This window comes from Hesperophylax consimilis, chromosome 13, assembly GCF_061612785.1.
Source record: "Hesperophylax consimilis isolate HC1 chromosome 13, BYU_Hcon_1.0, whole genome shotgun sequence".
Lineage (NCBI taxonomy): Eukaryota > Metazoa > Arthropoda > Insecta > Trichoptera > Limnephilidae > Hesperophylax > Hesperophylax consimilis.
Genome location: NC_142848.1, coordinates 27540521 through 27566199, shown reverse-complemented (window position 1 = coordinate 27566199; position 25679 = coordinate 27540521). Strand labels below are relative to the sequence as shown.

General features: G+C 37.2%; 1 protein-coding gene across 1 annotated transcript in view; it reads left to right on the top strand.

Moving 5' to 3' along the window:
* LOC149418700 (phospholipid-transporting ATPase ABCA3-like) overlaps positions 1–19554 on the top strand; it is a 79643-nt gene extending 60089 nt beyond the window's left edge. Inside the window, exons 21-29 of the mRNA XM_089639150.1 lie at positions 761–970; positions 1413–1525; positions 5406–5550; positions 13263–13376; positions 14385–14479; positions 16835–17022; positions 17750–18093; positions 18193–18296; positions 18694–19554. Of these exons, the coding sequence (XP_089495276.1) occupies positions 761–970; positions 1413–1525; positions 5406–5550; positions 13263–13376; positions 14385–14479; positions 16835–17022; positions 17750–18093; positions 18193–18296; positions 18694–18882 (1502 nt within the window). The 3' untranslated portion in view covers positions 18883–19554. The remainder of the gene's footprint in view (positions 1–760; positions 971–1412; positions 1526–5405; positions 5551–13262; positions 13377–14384; positions 14480–16834; positions 17023–17749; positions 18094–18192; positions 18297–18693) is intronic.
* Positions 19555–25679: the final 6125 nt, after the last annotated feature.

The window sequence follows — 25679 nt, the reverse complement described above, 5'->3', positions numbered from 1 at the left end:
TAGATCGTATTTCTAATCATGGCGGTAAGGGAGATACAACGATTTCTATGAGATCATAATTATGTGCTGTTCCGAAAAGCCAACAAATTGACTCTGTTCACAAAACCTGACAAATTAGAGGAGTTAAACATTCTAAAATTTTAACCGTTTTAAAAACTGAGTTTTTGTGTGTGGTATTCCGGTAGGTGTGATTCTCTCCACGTCTAATTTCGTCCATGTGTAATTCTGTTTGTGTGCGTAATTAGTATAAATTTCACACCCGTCTAATTATTTCATTCGGATACCCATTTAGTACAACATGTTGCAATCAATTTGAATAGTGTTAATATTATTCTTGACAATGTTTTCTTTCCTTTCATTGACATATTTAATTGTTCTATAACGTTCCATTTTTGCTTTGATTTTTAAAATTGTAACTGATTGTAGGAACGATTCGATAAGTGATAAAGTAGGTACCAAAATTATTTTATTGATAATTCAATATTTAAAATGTGTCTTTCTATTGTTAAAAATCTTGACATTTTGAATTTTTCAAGTTTGCTAACTTCATTCGAAAGGCAAATTTCTGATCGTCTTTTGAAAGGCAATGATCCTGATGCAAATATTTTTTTATGAATACTTTCAGCTTCACAAATCCTACAATTATTATAGTATCCCATGATTTTTCATGAGTCTGCACTAGTAATAATAATACTTGTCCTACTTCATTGTAATTTTTAGTGCATATTTGGGTATACATATCAATAACCTTGTGTTTCAGGTCTCCTCGTGCCGATGTGGGTATTCATCACGGGCCAAATGGAGGACGACAGCTCGGGGCCTACGAGCGGTGTACTTCGGGGGACCTTGGCCCTTCTGGTGCCTCCCTACCCGCTGTGCAACGGCCTTTTGTCTCTGGGATTCCTGTCGCGGGAGAATAGGCAGTGCCTGGAATACAGCAGACGTCATAATCAAACAGAACTTTGCTGCAGTAAGTTCTATTTTTTTATGTGAATACCGCAGGAAGGGTCTCTATTGCTCCCAACCGTCTGGAACCAGTGAGGCTATGGCATCTATGGGAGAGGAAGGTGGGGAAGTGAACTCTTCCAGAACAGGAGTATCTACTCGCTCGCAGTCAGCATGTCAGCTGGAAATGTTCCTTATTTAAATCGGGACATTATAGGTTGTGTCGGGATAGAGTCGGTGACAGAACTGATATACATTGGGATGGATAGCAACCCTACTATATACCGATAGCGACACATGCAGCTGTTGGGAGTGGAAAGCACCAATAGCTATAGGAACTGTGAAGAGAATGAAGAAGTTCCAATTCCCCTATAGTGCCAACGTTCCGCTTTGATTAGAAGTCGGCTCAGATACACAGGGATCAGGTATTTCAGTGTCTAATCTAACCTAACTTTGTGTGTTGACAGGTAAAGACGAGCTGACTGGGGAATGCACAGGCCTGCAAGACTACTACTCCCACAAGCAGTATGGAATATCCTCACACATTATGTACATGGTAGCTAGCACCATCTTGTATGCGGTTAGTTACCCGATAATGGCATTATTAATTACTTAATTTATTTTGCAAAATTGACAATGGAGTGTTGGGAGGTTTAAACTTTTGATGATTGGTATAGAGGAAAATACCACAGCCTTAGGGCTGCAATAGATGAGCAGCTTATAGCAGTCCATTGTGGGCAACATAAATGATATTGGCTTGCTGTTGTCGCAACAGCAAGCAACAGCTGCACGTAGCTATTCAATATATTTCAGGTGGGCAGGACTGTGCTGTCAAGCCAACGGATCTCTAATGTCGAGCCAACAGCATTTCTAATCACTCTAGTTAGTCTAGAGGAAACACTTCTCCTTGTTCTTGTGTTATGTGGGAGAAGGTGCAGGAAGCGCCGCAATTGCTGGATTCATCCTATTGGATAAAACATGGACATTTGCATACCTAGGTACCACAGATAGGACTTTTTTTTCCATTTCTTCGGAATGTATTGCATGTTCAATAAATGCAATCAGTGTTTAAAAAGTCTCGCAAATGATCTGTCAGCTACAACAGCTATCAGACGTGTGCGGATAGCGGTAGCACGAATGATGGCCGACAGCACGGAGAGGCGCGCCAGGAAGGCGCTGCAACTACCAACTCGCCATCAAACAAATAAAAACGTCCTGTATATTTTGAATGAGATTTTTGTATGAAAACTGCAGACTGTCGAGAGACAGACGAGACTGTCGCCAGTTACATGTGGCTGCATGTATCTGGCGATGCCGTCAGCTACTAACTGCTTGTCCGTTGCGGCCCTAAGGCATAAGGAACTGGAGGAATACAGCAGGAGACTGGCGGGAGTGAAGGCGTTCGTTTAAAGTGGCACAAACAAAAAATTACTTAATTTTGTTTCTGAATGATTACGTATACATATGTGCTTGTTTTCAAATTTTATTACCAAATTTTATTTACCAAAGTATTTTATTTAGCCACACATTGTGAGATACTTTTCAGTTGTGAATTCGCCGCTATTAACCTTTTCTATGCGTCATAAATTTGTATCACTTTGTTCACACGCAGGGCTATTTATCATCAATCTAATTTATGACTTTAAACAATAATCACGCATGGATTTTAAAATTTGTTTTATTAAATACGTCGCTTATGTCTTGAATTATCTTTTCAAGTATAAATAAACAATCCGAACGTCAATGGGACTTGATAAAAATTCGAAGTATATATTCGTGATGTAACTGATAATGTAACGGGCGGCCATGTTAATATTTCAAGGATAACGATACACATGCTTATAAACATACCGGAGTAGGGCTCTTCAACTGTGGTGCGATGTAAGTGGTTGATTTATGGGTGCGATGTCGCGTTTGACTGGATACATGAAATATTGACACACTTAAAAAGGTTCATATAATAAAAAATAACTACACTTAAATTTACAAAAATAATGAAATAATTTTTCTGTTATTATGTCACCGTAAATATGTATCACTTAATATATTTTTTAATTGTGATAAATTTTGAAACAGTTCTCAACGCATAACGGCACATTGCACTCTAAGCACATAAATTTAGTAAGTTTTCTGACTTTGGGCTTCAGTGTTGAAGTGGCACAGACACGACACCTTCGACGAGGGTTTGTGTTTTTTGCTGAAGGGGGAACTTTAATGGGCATGTGTTTGGAAACAATTTTCGATGATAAACGCATCGGGTAATCTCTTGATGTTGTGGGACGTAAAATACTCGGCAAAGTTTTGTGATATTTCTCTAGTAATTGCTCAATCACAGCCATTTGGAAATCAGCCAAACTGACTGTTTTTGATGTTATAGTTTGGTATATTATGTGAGCATTTAATAAATACAAATCAATTATATGAAATGCAACTTTCCTGTATCATTTGAGTGACTTCCTCATACAACTTAAGTTGCTTAGCATCATATCAGCTTTGTCTACTAGACCCATGTTCTTGTTATAGTCTAGAACACATTGTGGTTTTAAAATGGGCCCTCCTGTCGATCTATTTATTTTTCCCGATGGTCCAACAGAACCATCGTGAAGAGTGGTCAGCATGTGGATTTCACGCCTATCGTGCCATTTCAAAGCTAACAACGGTGATTGGTGCTTTGATTGGATTTCCCCTTTCTTCAATTTAACAAAAGGTGCCATGCCTTTCCTGTTTTTCCGAACAGTGCCACAAGCATTAGTTTTTTTTTTGTGTAAATATTTAAATAAATTTGGACTAGTGTACCAGTTGTCGCACCACAAATTATGACCCTTTCCGAAATAATCTGACAAAAGGGTGGTTACAACGCCTCCCGAAATACCAATACCTTGAGTATCATTTTTTTCTGTATCAGAACCAACATAAATTATAAAATCGAGAATGAAACCCGTCATGACGTCACACATCACAAACATTTTTATTCCAAATCGGTGACGTTTAGATGGAATGTATTGCTTGAATAATAGACGGCCTTTGAAAACGATGATGCTTTCGTCAATACATAGATTTTCATGGGGCATCATAGTTGATTTAAAAATCTTTCGTGTGTGGTCAACAAGAACACGTATTTTATGCAGTCTATCAGTAGGCGTTTGAATATTACTATCACTAAAGTGGAGCATCTGTAATATTATCTGATAACGGTCTCTGGGCATTGTCTTTCCAAATATTGGTGAAAAGATTATGGGGTTCGTACTCCAATGTTCCTCGATAGTTAAGTGTTTGTTCCTAGTCATGGCAAATGTTAACGCAATACACAACACAGTACATTTCTGAGACTGTTGTATCAACCCATTTTGTAACTCTCGATTTTGCTGTAAAATCCATCGTCCTAATTTTATATTGATAAAATTGATTTGTTTCATCAACAATTTTTGTCATAATTTCTGTATTCAAAAAATGTTCAAAAAACATAAGTTCCGGCGTGTCTTCAGTTAACCTGGTATCTGGATTGATACCTGATGCGAAATCGTCGAATTCATAAATAATGGGTACGAAAGGGCCGGCAGTCCACAGATTTTCAACCACTTCTTCTCCTTCTTCAATGTTCATTTCGGGTTCAGAATCATGGCTTTCATGTATTTCAGCAGCTTCGCAATTATTATCGACGTCACTGTCACTAATTTCAAAATCTGAATCTATTTCTAAAGTAGCACCAAATATTTCTTCGTCTTTAAGACCACGACCCGACATTTTGTATTTTGGCAATAAAAATACTTTCAAAAATTGATAAAAAGTCAAACTTGTACAACTTTACACTTGATTTTTCACTAAAAAAAAGTTTTAACCACGTATCTTTATTTGAAAATAATCTAACACTGACGAAATTTTATATTTCTTCAATAGTTTGAATGAATGTATGTAACTGAACTTATTTTAAAATATGATAAATCAGATGAATGTACACTGTAATTAAAATAGTTCATATCCACGAAAAAGCAAACAATAATTCGATAAGACAATGTAATCTACACGGCGAGCGTCTCTGTTTGAGAATCTTATAAAATGCGCCTGCGCAATAACGTGTGTAAAGACGCGGGAAGAATTCAAACTGATTCATTTTTCGCTCTGAGTTGGAAGATCCCTTCAAATCTTTGTATCGATGATTAGGATATGTATTGTGGATAAATATCGTAAGATGTCAGTATTGTAAAGATGTGAGATTTTTTAGGAGTATAAGTTTTACCGTGCTCAAGCATGTTTCATACCCATAACGCCGAAGAAATTTTGCGTCGCACAGATGTGCCACCCGCGTACAGGGCATGTACAGTGCGTCGCAGGCGTGCGTCTCCCGCAGGGATAGGGTTAAATCAGCATACAATGTTCAATGTTATGAGACGGGTAGTAACGTGGGAGTTTCATTTAGATGGTGAAATGAACCGTTGGTGATACAACATTTGTCTGTTCAGGTGGTTCTGGTCCTGTATGAGTACCTCGTGTGGCAGCGTCTCTGGGAGTCGTGGAACAGCCAGGGCTTTAAGTACTCCGAGTTGGCTCTGGGGGACGAAGATGTTTTCAAGGAGAGGAAGGATGTGCAGGATGAGGTGGATTCGGGTAGGTCATCCTAACTCAATCTCACCTAACTAACCTTACTAAATATATTGTCTCATCTGACTAACCTAACCCAACTAAATATTAATTTTTCAAAGAAAAGATCTTCTAATCGGTTACAGTTGAATCCCGTTAATTTAAAATCCACGGGACATCAAAAATCAATATTTCGAATTAACGAATTCCCAAGAACTTTTAAGAAAATAAAAATAAACCTGAAATCGAGTTCCATGGCCACTCCTTTAAATTCGGGTAGTATCTTCGGAGTAAACTCGTATTAATACAACTTATTCCAGCATAAATCCAAATTATGTGGCTATTTTTCATAGCAGCCTGCTTATTAAATTCAGATATTCAAAGTAAATTTGTAAAAATGCAATATATTTTAGAGATTTTGTCGCAGCCGACCCTTTAAACCACAAACAAAAGAATAAATACAACATTCCAGTGTAAATTGATTAAGATTTACAAAATAATTATATGAATTAGGACAATGCATTTTACCGCCACGACTGTCTTTCAGATTCTGATTTATGAAATTATATGATTTATTTTCAAAAAAAATGGGTTTATTTCGAATTACACACACGAATTTTCGTTTCATTTTAAAGACTACAGAACTAGGAGACCGTTTCGAAAATAATTAGCACACTTATTTCTTCATTAAGTTTACCAATACATATTTGTACAAAAATATCAGTAAGTGCTTACTAATGACGACTAATACATACATTAAGCATTTGTGGTTTGGGAATATGTGGCATTATATTATATGAGTAAAAGCTAAAATAACTAAATACGAAACTAGATTCTAAAAACGAAAATAACAATTTACCTATTTGAAATCGGTGAAACAAATAATTTTTGAAATGCAGATAATAAAACGCGTAGTCATATATTGAGATGAGTAAAGGTGAATATATCCGCGTAAGCGCCTATGTTCAGAGCCCACATTCTGTAATCCGCGCTAGGCCGGGCTTACAATTGGTGGATTCAGTAATCTGCGCTGGGCCGGGCTTACCATTGGTAGATTCTGTAATCCGCACTAGGCCGGACTTACAATTGGTGGTTTCAGTAATCCGCGCTGGGCCGGGCTTACCATTGGTAGATTCTGTAATCCGCACTAGGCCGGACTTACAATTGGTGGTTTCAGTAATCCGCGCTGCGCCGGGCTTACCATTGGTAGATTCTGTAATCCGCGCTAGGCCAGGCTTACCATTGGTGGATTCTGTAATCCACGCTAGGCCTTGCTTACAATTGGTGGATTCTGTAATCCACTCTAGGCCGGGGTTACCATTGGTGGATTTTTTACTATAGAGTTGTGGCAGGACGTTCTTTCGTATCGGTGGATTTATTTTGCTATGGAGTAGTGGCACACTCTTAAACTGTAGTAATATTATAAACCAAGTGAGTCATGTTTGGCGTAGTTATTCTTTGGGGGTTCATTGCGCATCCACACATTAGAGAAAACCACTGAAGAACAACCGCCACTGAACCTAACCTAATCTCACCTAACCTAACTATGTTAGTAGTTACTTATCCACTCGAACGATCGCGCGTCAAAAAACTTTTTTCTCCGATTGCTCGCGGTTTTTTGGCGACGAATTTGAATATTTTCCGCCAACATTAAAAAAATCAAACCTCCGAATTTTAATACGGAGACATAAAACTGATTGTAGTGCTATACAGCCAATGAATTCACCTATATTTTTATAATTATTCTATATTTTTAGAATTGATAGATAAATTATTAAAAAATCTTAAACTTTATGAATGCGCGAAATTAGCGTTTTTGTGATTTGAAATTGCCGCCAGTGGCAGTTTTAAATATCTTTATAGAATATTTTCTACGTTTTTATGTTCTCTATGGCCTGTTTGATAACCACAGATGCAAGAATATAATGGGAAAATAATTTTTTGTACGTTATGCTCTCTTCAAAAGTTTGGTTAGAAAATAATTTTTTAAAATTTGAGTGCGTGACGTGTCAAAATTGAAATCACTGTATTATACTATATAATAAATTTACCACAAAAACTGGTATTACGTTAGGAAGATACATTAACTGTCTACAATTATTAATAAGCATAGTCGCCGTGTTGGCTTTATTTTATTCATTTGATGAATTATACAGAGAGCCTATTTCACGATGTCAAAATCATGGTGCTACTTTTTAAATAATTGTAAATTAGAACTGGAGATTTGTAACCATGTTTTTATATAACGTGCAAAACGAGGAAATAAGGCTTAAAATGAGATATACATCATAGATATAAACATTGCCAATATTTCAGGGGGATACTTTGAAAGTTGATGAAATTCACCAATATTTGACGAAAAATCACTACTGACAGCTACCTTAACCCTTGAGACGTTGTTGATTTGCACGGATCGAACCTTCTACAAGCTTCCATTTTTTCAAAGACAACAACAAGCACTATTTCGTTCTCTTTCTGACATAAAAGAAATAATTAATTTTTAGATGAGAGGAAGAGAGATATATGCATTTTAATAATGTGCGGTCGTTCTGGGACAAATATGGTCTTAGGAGAGTATAATGCGCGCACGGCATTTGGGACTGTTTGGGTCTTAGAAGGTCCCAAGGGTTAAGGTCAATCTACATAGGGTATATCGGAATATGTAAAATGATGATAAATTTGTATATATATATCAAACCTTTGTATGACCGTAGAATGGCAAATAAAATCATAGTGATAATTTTATATCTAAACGCAAAGGTATCGAAAAAAAATGGATGAGGGGAAAATAATTGATGGAACCAATAATTGATTTATTTATTAAGCCCTAATATCCTTTTAAATCAATATTACAGTTGTATGGTTACAATGAAAGAGCAGTATTTTGATTTAAACATTGTTTACACACTTTGTCATAATAAAAATGTATTCAGTTTATTGGTTTATTCATAATTTAAGAAAATCAATACATAATAATATCATTGTGCCTCGCTATAGAGTGAGATTCTGAGTATCGCTCTGGTGAGGGACCACCATTCAGAATTGAACATTGCTTGAATTGGCTTAGTTATGTTTAGTGACTAGATCTGGAAAAGACTAATACCTTGATACATTAAAATTGCCAAGAATACATACATTTCCTCTTTATTCGTGGGAGCCCATTTATTGGTACGCGCATGACGCTTAAATTGTTTTTTCGCAATCCATTGATCTGCATACCTGTTGGTCTCTCTCGCGATCAGTTCAACGAAATCTGCATCAAAGATTTTAAGAAAGGCATCCACAGGTTTGCCCATTTCGTCGGTATTGAAAGTTGGTCCCGGCGTGCCTGTGAAAGTCTCCCTTATCCCAGTAAAACGTAAGATATCATTAGACCAATCGAAAGAGTAACCTTCAGGCGGCAGAATCAAACGCATTGCCTCACTATCTACCTGGTCTTGTCTACTAAAGTCTATGGCCATAGCGGAGTTAGGTGAAACGTTGATAATATTATGATAAGGTATTGGCGGCATGCAGAAGGTATCCTCATCGCTCTCTTCGTGGTCGACGTCACTCGCTTCGTCATCCTCGTCGCTCGATCTGTCCATTTCTGAAACAACAGAAAACCCAAATTAATTTAATGTGTCTATATTACGATAACCCACTGCCTCTGGTACGGCTTATGACTCGCAATACGATGGTCGCGGGATCAAATCAAATAAATTATATTTGAATAATTAGTGTTATTTTCACACAAAATTCATTTAAAATAATATATATTATATTTGCGGCACGTTCCAGAGTGGAAGATACCCATAGTATCGCCCTGGTGTAAGACCCCATTCAGAATTGAAACGTTGCTTGAAATGGCTTTTGACGGCCGGCATAGTCCAGTGGTAACGCATTGGACTGCCATTCCGAAGGTCGCCGGTTCGAACCCGGCGTGCGCAAATAAATTTTATTTGATTGATTTGTGTTATTTCACAATTAATTAATTAAAATAATAATTAAAATAATATATAGTATATTTGCGGCACGTTCCAGAGTGGAAGATACTACCAGTATCGCCCTGGTGTAAGACCACCATTCAGAATTGAAACGTTGCTCCAAATGGCTTTAGCCGTGTTTAGTGACTAGATCTGAATAGCCAGGTACTTCCCCATCTTCCTCTTTCCCTTCCCCACTTACCTTCAGCCTCACAACATCCCCCAATTGGGGATGCCATAGTCTCACTGGCTCCAGCTGAGGCTCTTGTGAGGTATTCATATAAAAAAAAATATAAAAAGTTAATCAAATACTTGAGGCGGGCAATGTCAGGAGTCAGAATAGCACAGTCAGGTAGGTATGGAATGAAGAAAAGAGTGTGTGTGCCAAGATCGAGTTGCATGGTGGTTCATCCTCTCTGCCTACCGAAATGGCGTGAAGGTAAGTTAGTTAGTTTTATAACTCACGGTTTCCAAGTACAGACTCTTCTAGTACAGCTGCCTCGTCCACATTACTTTTTCTGCCCATGTCTGACTCTGAAATAAAAGAAAACACAAATTTACAGTAGAATTTGGATATAATGACTTTGCATTTAACGGTCTACTGTTTTAAGTGACGATAATGTAAACTCTAGTAAGGTTTCATAGCTTTTAGTAGGAAAACGTATCCGTTTAAAGTGACCAACTACGTAAAGCGACCTATTTTAATGATAATTTGTCCGGTTACAAAACCCACCTACCAATACAGCCTCGCAACACAATGAGTCCCGTGAAGCGAAAGTGTTTTTTCAATTTAAGAAAAAAATGCTGTATTACACCGTTTAGAAGCCGGTGAATCAAATGTAATCCTCGCAAAGAAGTTCGGCATGTCTTATTTCTCACTCTGCAATACCCGTTACAGAAAAAAGATGTGTAATGATGCATCCACGACATAACAACAATACATTTTGTATGTTTGTTATGTGGAATTTTTAAGTACTATGCTTATTTCCTGCCAATATACCAACAGTGAAACTGTGCTAGGGATATCAATATAAAATATAGATAATTGATTTTATATTGAGCCCCTGGTATGACATTTCAAAAAATAAACTCACCGTTCCCAAACGCCGACAATTCTTCGTAGATTGGTACGTCCACCCACAGCTCGCTGTGATAGCCGGCTTCCGGAGAGAAGAGTTCCCCACTCCGCGATGTCCCAGGTAACGGCTCGGGAGATGCTGCACGGATAGGCATAATTGGTGCATTGGGAGCCGTTGATTGGGTCTGTGCGGGAGTGGACATCCACGGTGGTGGTACGGGTCGTGGCAACGGTGAAGGCGTCCCTTGTGAAAAGGGACACGTTGTTCTCTCCGGAGATGGAATTCTGAAAACATTTACATAAATCATAGAAAATTGTTCTCATTCACGTGTGAAACAGTAAGTACAGTATGTAAATAAACAATAAAATAAGAACTCTGTAAAATATGCACTGAATGTGCCAAATGCACAGAGCGCTGAACTTACCAACTCTCACTCTAAGAGTGGAACGCTGTCAGGAAAAAACAATAATATTGTACCAAGCATCTAAATACGATTACTTACTTTTGTTTAGTTTTTCTTGGAGGTGCGGTAGGGAGCAAAATGCGCGCCGCCTGCTTCTTGAATTTTCGGCTTTCCAGCTCTAGCCGGATGGAAGCAGGCAGGGCCCTAACAGCCTTTAGGGCCTTGACGCGATCCTCTCGCACCAGTAGCAAAGCAGGGTCGCTGTTTAAATAAATACAAATATATGATGAGTTCAACGGCCACAGCAAAGTACTTTCATAAAAAAACATTAAAAAATACTAACACTCCAGACGAGGCTGCAATTGCAGCTCTGCGTTGACGTCCACGTGCAGGTAGTCCGGCACCAGCTCGTACCCCACGTCTCCCTTTTCCTCTGCCTCCTCTTGCAGTCAGCACCGCTCTATAAATTTTAAATTGAAAACACTTAATGTAAGTACTTAAATGTTTAAATTTTGTTAAATATTGCACTAATATAAAATTTGAAAATAATTATTGGGTTGTGGAGTGATCCCTTTCCCTGGACGACAGCTGTTTCTGCACAAATTTGGTAAAAGTAAACAAATTAATTAATTATACAACTAAATTACTAAATTTTTATTGTGTGACGAAGGCTTTACACCATTTTACATGTGAAAAAGAGTCAACTTTTTGACATATGACTTAAAATAATTGGTTAGCAAATATCTGTATTAATAATGAACCAATTCAAATAAAACTTATATATATCTCTTTGTTTTGAATCACTGTGATGGAATATCTATATTTCAAATGCGCGAGTGCAGTATTTAAGACATTATTGTAAATCAAAAACAGATGACGTCTTCAGTTGACGTAATCTTACACAAAAACTTCAACCAAAACAATATAATACAAACAAACGAATTAAAAACGCATTTCAAAGATAGATAAGTCAATCATGATTACACAGATATATAATTATGCGTTAAAAACCCAATAAATTAATTACTTACGGCATTTTAGGAAGAGTCCAAAATTTCGTGAATGTTGAAAATTTATAATTTTGTTTTTGACAGGACGCCATAAAAAAACCGCGAAAACTCGTTAAATAACACTTCAAAGACAACGGATAAGTTCATAGACAAAGAGAATATATTATCAGCTATTCGATAAAACAAGTAGCTGGCCATGGAAACGTTTTAAATAATTACAATAAATATTTTACGAATGGTAGAAAAATCGGTCCATTTTTGGACCGATATCAATCGCAGAAAAATAAAAGTGGTCGATTTTTCGACCGAAATCGTTCCAGTGGTTAGGTAACTACTAAGGGACACATAGCTTATATTGTACTGTGTTGTAGCTGTGCAATATGATTTATTATTTTTATAACCTACCAAACATTATACAGGTGTTCCGAAGCTACAAACCAAACGAAGTGGGGTGATGTAGGAAGTTATTATGTGGTGATCCAATTCTTAACCTTTCCAATTTTTGTATTTTTTTTAAATAGCAGCATTCCATCTAAAAATAAATCATAAAAAAAGTACAGTAGTTTTAGGGTTTTTTTTCTTCAAATTATGCTGTTAAATAATGTATTTATCTAACGGTAATATTTCTGCTTGTGTGCTAGGTTCTTCTTTCGTTAAAAATAAAACCAAGCATTAAAATGAAGCTGAATGATATATAATATTATGTGCTAGAGAAAGTTGAACTACAACTAAAAAAATATTTTACTTATATTGATACCAGCAAGGTATAACTCTTTGGTCAACAATCTCTGATACCAGCAAGGTATAACTCATTGGTCAACAATCTCTGATGCCCGCAAGGTATAACTCATTGGTCAACAATCTCTGATGCCCGCAAGGTATAACTCATTGGTCAACAATCTCTGATACCAGCAAAAGTCTAACTCGTTGGTCAACAATCTCTGATAAATTTTAATTATTTTTTTTTAAATTTAAATATTTTAGTATTTAAATATTTTAATTAATTTAGTTTTATCAACTTTGAAAGGCAGTTTTTTTAGTTTTGGATACATAGTATATAATATTCCATTTATTTGAATTTTACTGCAAAATACCTAATATGGGACCTTCTATCAAAACAAAACCATGGCAGAGGCCTGAGGAGTTTTCATGAATATCCTAAAAGGGTTTGAAGTTTTAATTTCATTTTACTAGACTTTTCATGTAATCAATATCTATGTTCCTTCTTGTCCTAAATAGCATATGGGCAAAATGTGAACAAATTTTGTTTGTGCGGTTCCAGGTAACAAGGGGAAGTTCTGTGTGTTGATGCACCGTCTCTCCAAGCACTACAGGACGGGCCTTCTGAGAAGAAGCCACGTGGCAGTCAAGGATCTTAGCCTGAGTATCAAACAAGGTATGTATGTAATATAATATATACGATATTAGCAAGCAAAAACTCAAAGTAAGGAAACATCAACAATTTCCTTTGAATAGTAGAGATGGCAGCACTTCTGTGTGAAGCGAGTATGTACCACAGACGTATCAGTATTAATGCAAAACGCACCGTAGCTAGAACTCTCTAGATACGATGCTAGCATTTGGCACCCCTACCTACAAGTCTGAATATTCTCGACGCACCGAGAGCTATAAAACGGGCGCGTCGAGACGTACTCAGACAGTTATTAATTAGCAGTTTTACAGTGACTAACCTGCGGACCCTGCGAACGCTCGCCGCCTACTGATCGGCCACTTTCCGGCCACCAGCGTTGCGCCCCGCCGTTACTCCACAGCGCTGCTACACGGACCTACTTGCCTACGCCTGGCTCTCAGGACTCCTCGGGATAACATCAGCGCCTAGATTCTGCAACACCTTCGCCGGTCTGCGGTCTTCCCCGCGGCATCGTCCCCGGCCTGTATCTCCCGCACATCTGCCGACCAGATCAACCCTAATTTCGGCTATCCTGTTTCACACTGGAGTACCCGAAAGACGCCACGTCATCCTCAGTGCTGAACACATGCATGAGTTCGGTTTCCACCAACGCGGTGTCTACCCACTGACTATTGCCTCAACCACACCACCGCCGTTATCAGTCAAACAGTCATCTCACAACTGCGCTACTGACTCACCTCAAATAAACACTGTGACACAACAACCACATCCTCAAAGAATTAACTGCAATGAAGTCTCTTTATGATTCCAGAATTTATTGTTGATTGCTTTCCATTTTTGTAACTAGACAATGCACGATCCAGAGTGGTGGATACTCAGTATTGCAGTACAGTATTGCCCCGGTGAAAGGCCACCATTCAGAATCAAAAAGTTGCTTAAAATGGCAATCCAATGATCCCTTTTAACTACCGATTAACGGTTGATCATTTCATTTCAGTAAGAAATTCAAATTAAAAATCAAATGTTTTTCAGGGGAGTGCCTCGGTCTACTAGGGGCGAATGGGGCAGGCAAGAGTACAACCTTTGGAATGTTGGTTGGAGATCTGATACCCACGCGTGGAACTGTGGTGAGTACTTATTTCTTTTAATTTTTAATAAGTTTTCTGACATCCAGCGAGGACTTTCTGGCATCCAGCTTGATGTGTAGCTGAGGTCTGTTTCCTTTACTGAAACAAGGATACTTGAATTGTGCATCTGTGTCATCTGTGTGCCAGCTAAATTTAATAAAGCTAGAATAATATATTATTAAGATACATTATTTCCTTGCCAAACGAATAAAATTTATTTTAGAATGCTAGGAGCATAAGGATCAAAAGACCATGAAATCGTGGCAAGTTTGATGAGTTCCTAGCAAATCCACTACAGATTCGCCGGCATTCCAAGGCTTAAACTGGAGCATTGATTAAATCTGGAAGTTTGAAGTATGTTGTTGGTGTGTCGTGTAACCAAAGTACCAAAGCGCATTTCAAAAGACAATAAACAGCTTATAGTAAATAGTATCCCCGACAAAGACAATAAACAGTGTAACGTTAAAAAATAATGCAAATTTAAATTGCCAAAGTAGTGCCCGATTATTGTTTTGTTGAGAGTTTTTCGGGTGGCTGCCCTGCGATCGGTTGTACGGAGCGGGCTAAATAACGCAGGTAGGAAGGTCGGGGTGACAATACTGGGGGAAAAAAAAACGAACTGACGCGCGGTTTTTTTGGAGGACGATTCTGCGGCTCTGAGATTGGCCAGACAAATTTATACCAAAAAATGAAAAAGAGTATGCGGATACCATCAACCGATCCTTCGGAGAATGAAGGATACAGACTTTCCGTGTAAACTAACCAAACATAAAAAACAAACGTATTGACTCCTGCGCGAGATCGGCCTGTTCTTTGTTCGAGTGTTGTTGTTCGGTGAGATTAAAATATACAATCAGTTATTTGGATTATAAAATAGTTTTATTTGTGAGTGTTCTTGAAGTATAATTCCTTGGAGACTACACTGGATTACAAAGCATGCTGTCGGGGTGACACGAAGATGAATTATCATTGTCCCCGCGTAGCCTGTCAAACGTTAAATGGATGCTGGTTAATTGAGGATGGCCTCGCGCACTCCTTCCCACGAATCTCTACCTGGAGCTAATTCATTCGGACCTGTCGTCCTGCTCACCCCTGGCGGACTCTCCAGACACCCTTAGACAGGACAACATGATCAAGGTTCTTCAATACATTCACATATTCTGCATCCTTGCCTTAGCCCCATCATAGCCCTGGTGATTGACAAGGGTCCATGCTCATCAGACCTGACATTTAATAGTATCCCCGACAAAGACAATAAACAGCTTATAGTAAATAGTATCCCCGACACAGACAATAAACAGCTTATAGTAAATAGTATCCCCGACAAAGACAATAAACAGCATATAGTAAATAGTATCCCCGACAAAGACAATAAACAGCTTATAGTAAAAAGTATTCCCGACAAAGACAATAAACAGCTTATAGTAAATAGTATCCCCGACAAAGACAATAAACAGCTTATAGTAAATAGTAACCTCGACAAAGACAATAAACAGTTTATAGTAAATAGTAGAAATTGAATATTTTCAATTTAATAAAAAATTCCAACTTTGGATTCAAAATACTCGAAAACAAAAACTCAAAACATACCTTAAAACACCTCAAAATCAATTCCGAATATGATGAAATTTACAAATTCTCCGCTTGTACCATGAGTTTTTATACACCGTGCATTGATACATATTGGTATTTTAAAATTATCTATTGTATTGTTATGATAATTTTATCTATTAACGTATATAATATTATTACCGAAGAGATAATAAAATAGGTTTTATCAATGGATACATGTTCATCATGAAGAAAAAGAACGTGAAGTGAGCTACTTCAGTATTATTGGGTAGTAGATTTACAGGGGTGGTAAAATCTGGGATTCTAATAAGCATTGATATCTAAATCTGTATAAATAAAATGAAAATGTGTGTGTGCCCTATATGTAGACTGTAGATTAGTGCCAGGAGTGTTAGAGAAGTCGGGGACGCCCGAGGAAGACTTAACGCATTATTTCTGCACTGGAATGAGATACAGAGTCGAATTAAAGTCCATATAAGGTAGTCTTTTAACAGTGAAGGAAGTGAATGCCAGGAAAAGTCGGGAATGTCTGAGAAACACATGTCACATTCAAATTAATCAAATACTTATGTGATGAACGAAGAAAGGGGTGCAAGAAAAATGTATGACGTGGAAGTGAATGGTAGAAGAAGTGGAGGATGCCCGAGGAAGACATGACACAATCAAGTGAAACAAATATTTAAAAAAAAAACTTTTCAATTCTTTACATTAATACTATTTCCACCTTATTAAAATAACCCCGAAAACATTGTTAAAACAGAATGTTTACTGATTTTTTTTCAGTATTGTCCCTCGGTAGGCTACTGTCCTCAGTTTGATGCGCTGGACGGCTTCCTCACGGGCTTCCAGGTCCTGTGGATGTTCTGTTTTCTGCGCGGGCATCGTAGGTCGTGCGTGGCAGCCAAGGTGGACGCCATGCTCTGCTCGGCCGGCCTCAAGAAACACGGCGCCGTCATGTGCCGCAAGTACAGGTCAGGATGCTTCTCCGCTATCTGTGCTCTCTGTCTTAAAGGGCTCCACATAAAGGCAGGACATTGGCACCATGGATGAATGGGTGTTTCTTCATCCTCTTCACATTCCCTGCAGCTACTTGCTTTCCACTCCTAAAAGCTGCATGTGTCTTCTGAGGTGACGTGTCCTGATAACACATTCGTGGGGAGGTTAATTCTACCTTTTATCCTACTTGTCCTACTTGGCTCTAAAGGCATTGCTTTCCGATAATTCTATTTGAATAGTGTATACCAATCTTTTTGTAACTATAAATATGTATCTGTACAATAATATGATACATTTTCTTATCTTCTTGTCTCTTGTGTAGAAGAATATTTAATCAAAGGGAAACTATACTAAACCTATAGAATGGGTAATAAATCCTAGCACTTACGGTACTGGAGATGCGAAAGTGAAAACCATATTTTTTGTAGTAATTAATGTATTTTTTTTACGCATTATACTGTCACTAAATGGTCCAAAACTGACTTTTTCAAACTCAGCCTTTAAAGGACCAAAAAAACCAAATTCGTAACTCTTGGTGTGCCGAATATGTCAGTACGCGAAACAAGCATTACTGCTTAAGCTTATACACAAATCAAGTTCAGGGTTAGATTTGATGACCCAGATTCATCCCATCGATTGTCACACATTAAACCTACTTTTAAGACAATTAAGCAGGATTCATTGCAATATTAACATTTTCAGCGGGGGCCAGCGTCGCAAACTTTCCGCCCTCGTGGCACTGTTGGGTCGGGGGGCGGTGCTCCTGGACGAGCCCTCTGCCGGAGTTGACCCCCGAGCCCGCCGTTCGCTGCATCAGCTGCTCCGCGGAGCGCGTCTCGCGGGCCGTCCCATTCTGCTGTCTTCACACAGCATGGAGGAGTGCGAGCAGCTGGTCAGCCGACTGGCCATCCTGTCGGGCGGGGAGCTGTCTTGCCTGGGGCCGGTGCAGACACTGAAGGAGCGGTACGGAGCGGGCTTTTTGCTGTCGTTGCGCATCAGGACGCACCCGCTGCCGTCGGCGTACGACACCGTGGACTCTAGAAGTGGTAATTATCCTAAATATCAATAAATGAAATCTAATTCTACTAATTTCAAATATACTGATTGATTGTTTACACACAGTATTAAATTATTTCTAATTGTAGACTTGATTCCCATGGCTTCCCTGGACTCCCCAGAACACCTGGTGAACCGCCTGAAGACCTCTATCGACGCTGCATTCCCCTGCCAACTGAAGGACCAACACTTGGTGAGTGAATCCTTACCAACAAACTGCCATTCAAACCATTTAAAATAGAAACAAGGAAGATGGAACATAAACCATTATTGATATGAATTGGTGGACACAGAAGTGTGTCTCTAACATCATTCACCCATACTTCACGCAAATTGCACCTACGCCCTGCTTTCGTTTCTATCTAAACACCAAACGGATACCTCTCATTGACTCCGCCACTCTGATAGTCTGTGCAGTTTGATTGTAACTCGGTGACGGTTAACACGCTTCCATGACATATCTCACTATGATTCAATTACTTATGAGTACCACGTTTTTCTGTGACTAATAAATATTTCCTTTGGCCGTTAAGTAAAATTCTCACAGCATTATAAAGTTCCTTGAAAAGAAATGATTTTTTCTGTTCCAGACCATCCTGCAGTACCACATCAGTGACAAGGAATGCCAGTACAGCGAGCTGTTCTCTCGCATGGAAGAGATCAGGGACCGGAACGGTGATATCCTCGAGGAGTACACCATCAGCAACACCACCTTGGAACAGGTGTTCCTGTCCCTCAGCAGTGGTGCAGCCAACACCAATACATTAGAACCCCTTTGATTCAAAACCATGGGACATCAAAAATAAAATTTCGAATTAACGAATTCCCACGTAATTCGATATTTTAAGAAGAAAGAAAGAAGTAAAACACCGAAAATCGAGTTTCTCGACCGCCCCTTCACATTCGGATAGTATTTTTGGAGTAAATTCCGTTTACCGCCGCGGTTGACAATTTATGTTCAATATTCAAAGAAAATTCGTAAAAATACCACACATAATATATTCCCGAATTCTGCCACAGCTGGCCTTTTAAATTCAAAAGTAAATTCGTAAAAATACTGTGTAATACTGCTTGAATTGAAATTTCGATTATCTTCGCGGCATAGCCTTCAAAATTTAGTATTCAAAGCAAATTCGTAAAAATACCTTTTATTTCCGCCTAAATCAAATTTTCGCAAGCGATTACTGTAGCGGCCGGCCTTTAAATTCAGATATTCGAAATAAATGCGTAAATATATGACAAATCGTGCATCGTGCAAACATGTAAATCGAAATTTCGAGTCCGATTTCCGTCGCGGTTGTATTTCCATGTAAAACGAATTTTCTCCCTCCTTAAAACTCTCTACGATATTACAGTATAATTCGATTCAGATTTACAAAATAATAATACTAATGTATGGACGATGTATAACCACATAAAAATAAAATTTTCGGCGTTTTGCTGCCACGGCTTTGTATACTTACTTATACTTTTGCAAAAATCGAATTACACAAACAAATTTTAGTGCGCAGACAAAAATAAATTTTGAATTACGAATTAATGAATTTCGAAATTTATGGGGATTTTTTTTGCGAAAATTTCGAATTACCAGGGTTCAAATTAACAGGGTTCTACTATACTAACTCTGCCACTGTCCAATCACTAGATACTTACATAATTCGTCTGTGCCGCACCGCATTCACACATCGACGACTCTCTCTCTCTGCCTGTACTTCATGTGGGCACAATGGCTGTGTAAGCACCTTATGGTATTGATCGAGGACAAGAGTTTACGAGGCAGTGAGAACCCAGGCCAGTGGGGTTGTGTATGAGATGGGCACTTTCACTCAAGTTTCAACCTATTTTCTGGAATGAGAGCTGACCGGAGGAGTCTCTCTCCTTCCATCAGAACAGATGCCCGCTCCATTCACTCTCCGGCGACTCCTTAGGCCCTAGACTGCCTCGCAGACCCTGATGTAGGCCTGACCCTTCACCATACGAAAGAAGAAGATAACGTACATAATCGTTGAGGCTACAAACCTTTGAAAATCTTGGCCGCCTTTATTTTAAATGCCTTCACTTATTTAAAATCAAGGTGGTCACGCCAAACGCATGCCCCCTGGCCAATGCATTCCATTTATGCGAACCCTGGGTGCAGGTCAATAACACACATATGTGACATCCGCGCAGTAGGCTTATCTCCACAAATCGCATACTTGTGCGTAGGCAGCGGTTAAATGCTTAAAGCAGGTATATTTCACTGTACGGTGAAACTCTCGTAAGAAGTTCCCACTTAAGAAGTGTCACACTGTGAAGTTTTGTTTTTCCGAAAACAATAAAATATTTTTAATTCTTTTTACCTATGAAATACTACAAAAAAATTGACACATTTGGAACTCAATTAAAAAGTTTTTGTTTGTCCGGTCCCTTGGAAAACTTCTTAAGAGAATTTCACTGTATATCCTATTGCTTTTTGATTTGTTTTAATTCTTTCTGAAAAAAATTTGCCAGATTTTTATGCTTACCGGGGTTTTGTCATATACAGGATGTATCGGCACGTACCCGACAAACTTTAACCAGCTTTTCCTTAGCACATTTGGAGTAAAAAATGTTATGGGCCCTTTTTGCTGTCCGGTAACATTTTTTTTCAATTAAAAACAAAAATTGATAAAAAACATCCACACTTCGTCACTGTCATTGGTATTGTTTCTCGTGTTCAACAGCTGTTATTAGCAAGTGTGTCAAAAAGCGTGTTCGCTCTTTCATACACACTAAATAATAATAGCTAAAAATGAGACGAATGGTGCCATGCCGTTTCGTTGTGATCGTAAAAGCGCGCTAATGTAGGTACGTATGTATATTATTCAACGAAACTCGAATAAAATATTGCCAGGTGGGTTTTCAAACTTTGACAAAGGATAAAACAGTGGTGACATGTGGTGAAAATATGAATAGTAAATTTTTTATAAAAAAAAAATGTTACCGGACAGCAAAGTGCCCATAACATTTTTTACTCCAAATGTGCTAAGGAATAGCTGGTTAAAGTTTGTCGGGTACGTGCCGATACACCCTGTATAATACATTTTAACCATGTGCTTTTGGTCTAAGTACCACTCATATAATACAAGTCATTACTAGGACCCGGTGATAACTGTTCTGGGTCCTACTAATTACATACGCAATTAATTCATCTTTTGATATAAATTCAAGCCTTGTACTTTATTTAACGTAATTATATTTAACTTTCTTACTTTACTACTTTGTAATCATGAGGGAATTTCACCACATCCGAGTAAACTGTTGATTACAACTTCTCATTGAGTAGTGTAGGTTTATTATCTGTTTTCACCTCTTAGTAAGGCCACCCTTCAAGGAATGCCCGTCCTTACCACCATGTTAATCCCATGGTTAATGTTATTTGACCGAGTAAAACAGTTTAGTCAGAGATGGTGAAATACCCCTTAATTCTTAAATATTATTATACTATAAGGGAGGTAAGGTATACAGGGTGTTAAGGAAAGTACTTGACTGACATTATTTATCATAGTAAAAAAAGTAAATGTAAATGAAACATCAAAAAGTCAACAGAGATTAAAATTTCATTTACATTTTTAATTCCAAAGGAATAAAGGAATCACTAGTTAAAGTAAGTCAAGTACATAAATTAACACCCAGTATATTATTGATTTATACTTATTATGTTACCGGACAGCAAAGTGCCCATAACATTTTTTACTCCAAATGTGCTAAGGAATAGCTGGTTAAAGTTTGTCGGGTACGTGCCGATACACCCTGTATAATACATTTTAACCATGTGCTTTTGGTCTAAGTACCACTCATATAATACAAGTCATTACTAGGACCCGGTGATAACTGTTCTGGGTCCTACTAATTACATACGCAATTAATTCATCTTTTGATATAAATTCAAGCCTTGTACTTTATTTAACGTAATTATATTTAACTTTCTTACTTTACTACTTTGTAATCATGAGGGAATTTCACCACATCCGAGTAAACTGTTGATTACAACTTCTCATTGAGTAGTGTAGGTTTATTATCTGTTTTCACCTCTTAGTAAGGCCACCCTTCAAGGAATGCCCGTCCTTACCACCATGTTAATCCCATGGTTAATGTTATTTGACCGAGTAAAACAGTTTAGTCAGAGATGGTGAAATACCCCTTAATTCTTAAATATTATTATACTATAAGGGAGGTAAGGTATACAGGGTGTTAAGGAAAGTACTTGACTGACATTATTTATCATAGTAAAAAAAGTAAATGTAAATGAAACATCAAAAAGTCAACAGAGATTAAAATTTCATTTACATTTTTAATTCCAAAGGAATAAAGGAATCACTAGTTAAAGTAAGTCAAGTACATAAATTAACACCCAGTATATTATTGATTTATACTTATTTTATTTTTAACAGTGCTATACAAATAATCCATTTATATAAGTTAATATATTTTCTAGTAACAATACTTTTAGTACCAAGCGGGTGGTGTTTTTAGATAATATTTTTATACAAGATAAAATTATGAAAATTGGTGAATAGGTGTAAATGATTTTCGATGTGATTCTAGATTACTTTGCAGCTTTGATCTGCAGAGCTCATGATGGAAATACACTGCAGTCCTTGAAATTCCAGACAGGAGTCAATAATTCATGGTGCACCGTTTGGGAATTTTTACTGCTTCAAAAATCAAGACCTCTGTTTTATACTTCAGATGAAAACCAAAAATATATTTTACTCGTTCTATGGTACAGCAAGATCTACCAAAATTATTTTTCTTTTTAACTAAACCCCTTGAGTTAGCACATATATTAGGTTAAGCATTTTTAACATAAACCCCTTGAGTTAGCACATATATTAGGTTAAGCATTTTTAACATAAACCCCTTGAGTTAGAAGCATTTTTAACACAAACCCCTTGAGTTAGCACACATATTAGGTTAAGCATTTTTAACACAAACCGCTTGAGTTAGCACACATATTAGGTTAAGCATTTTTAAGATAAACCACCTTTATATATCACGGATTTGACTTTGTGTTAATCGAATGCCACTAACCATGTTTTCAAATGTTTCTATTTAAAATGAGCAATCATTTTCCGAATGTTTTAATTGTTGAAATGAGCGATCATTTCGGATTGTTTTGATTATTAAAATGATTGATCATTCCAGAATGTTTCGATTGTTAAAATGAGCGATCATTACGGAATGTTTCGATTGTTAAAATGAGCGATCATTTCGGAATGTTTCGATTATTCAAATGATTGATAAAACTTTTGGAATGGATTCCTCAATTGTGACCTTAGACATTTAGATACAATATTCAGCAGGGTCCATTTTCATTGCATCCCAGTATAGATGTAAAAAATATTTTGCTGACTTACTATTCGATAGTGTAAACTTCCAAAGAATCAAAATAGGTTAGTTTATGGTTTGAGAGATTACATTTCATTTCAACCATTAACTTACATGGTCACGTGTTTTATGATGGTGCTTAAATTATATTGCAGCAAATGCACTTTTCTTTATTAGGTTAGAAATAAGGTTAATAAAAAAAAAAATTGCACTGCTTGTTCCCATTCTTCAAAGTTTGCGAGGATTCAAAATGCATGTCGTAGCTGGGCTGTTATATTATTCGATATTCTTATTACCATGCGTTTTGTGAGGCTGTAAAGAGGAGATAGGTAGGTAAGAAAAAAATCGACAAGTATACATAAGTTTTATGAGATGGTTCCATGATATGTCATCAAAATGACAATTCAACAAACCTATAAAAATGAAACAAAAACTAGGTTAAATAGTTACATATGTAACCTATTTAACCTAGTTTTTGTTTCATCACTTTTAATGACTTTATAACACTTTTTATAGGTGTGTTGAATTGTCATTTTGATGATTTATCCGGTCACTGTAATGAGACGTACCTGACTTGCTTTAACCCATTCCATCCAAAGTTATTTTGACTGAAACTGACCACAGCAACTAAATTAATTATTCATCGAACTTGTCCTGAATTTGTTGATGTAGTAAAAATTACATAAATTTTTGGTTTTGTATTTATTCAATATCAATTTAATTTTTAATATAAAACAATTAAATAATTTTTTTAAATATAATAAAAAATGCTGTAAGATGACAATGCATGCAACTATTTATGTAAAAATAAACATTTTGTTGAGAGGCATAAATTATGGCAGCCCGGTGGGAAGCCTTCTAAGTTGGCTGCCGTAAATTGTGGCAACTCGGACGGGGTGGGTTAATTAGTGATTCCTGTCATTATTTGACGTAGATGACATTTCGTTTTTTTCCTCCAAAACGTTAAAAATCTGTAGGTATTGGACAGTCAGGGTCGGGTTGGGGAGTTGGATGGTTGAGTTACCAGTGATGACTTGTGAAAGATTTATTTTTTACACCGGAGACCAAAATTTCATTTACGTTTTTACTCCAAATAATGTCAGGAATCACTGGTTAAAGTAAGTCAAGTACGTCCCTTAACACCCTGTATATATGAAATATTCCATAATATAAATTAAATTCATTTTTATTTACCCACGCCGGGTGAAATTTCTAGGTAGAGAGCTAAGGAGCTTTCCGCTCCGTCACGAATTCCGTAGTACATAACGGGCCAACATAATGTGTTGCCAAACAAAAACAATGTTGCCAACAAAATTTGCTTAAAGCATTTTTAAAAAAACTACAACTAATTAAATTTAGAAGGTAGGTACTTTAAGTGTTAAAAACTAACGTTTTGAGAAAGAGTTAACAGCCCAGTGACTATGTATGAATATGACCAAGCAAGTATTTAGTTCTATGTAAGACTAAGATACTTAAACATTGCTTACGTAAACTGCAAAATTTTGTAGATGAGCCGAATTATGTTTTTGATATATACAGGGTGTATCGGCACTAACCCGACAAACTTTAACCAGCTATTCCTTAGCACATTTGGAGTAAAAAATGTTATGGGCACTTTGCAGTCCGGTAGCATTTTTTTTTTCAATTAAAAACAAAAAAAATAAAAATTTCCACACTACATCACTGTCATTGGCATTGCTTTTCGTGTTCAACAGCTGTTATAAGCAAGTATGTCGAAAAGCGTCTTCGCTCTTTCGCACACACTAAATAATAATAGTTAAAAATAAGACGAATGGTGCCGTGCCATTTCGTTGTGATTGTAAAAGTGCTCCAGTATAGGTACACACGTGCGTTATTCAACGGAATTCGAATAAAATATTGCCAGATGGGTTTTCAAACTTTGACAAAGGATAAAACAGTGGTGAAAATATGAATTATTCATTTTTTATTAAAAACAAACGTTACCGGACAGCAAAGTGCACATAAGATTTTTTACTCCAAATATGCTAAGGAATAGCTGGTTAAAGTTTGTCGGGTACGTGCCGATACACCCTGTATATATATACATTGATTATGTATCGTCGGCTTAGGTACTGCCATGTTATCATTTGTGTAACTTGTTAAGATATCAAAAAACTGAACGGAATTGAAGATGAGCCTTTTACTAACTCGGGTATTGTAAAAAGATGGATCTATTTTGAAATTTGTAAACTTTTCCATTTTATGA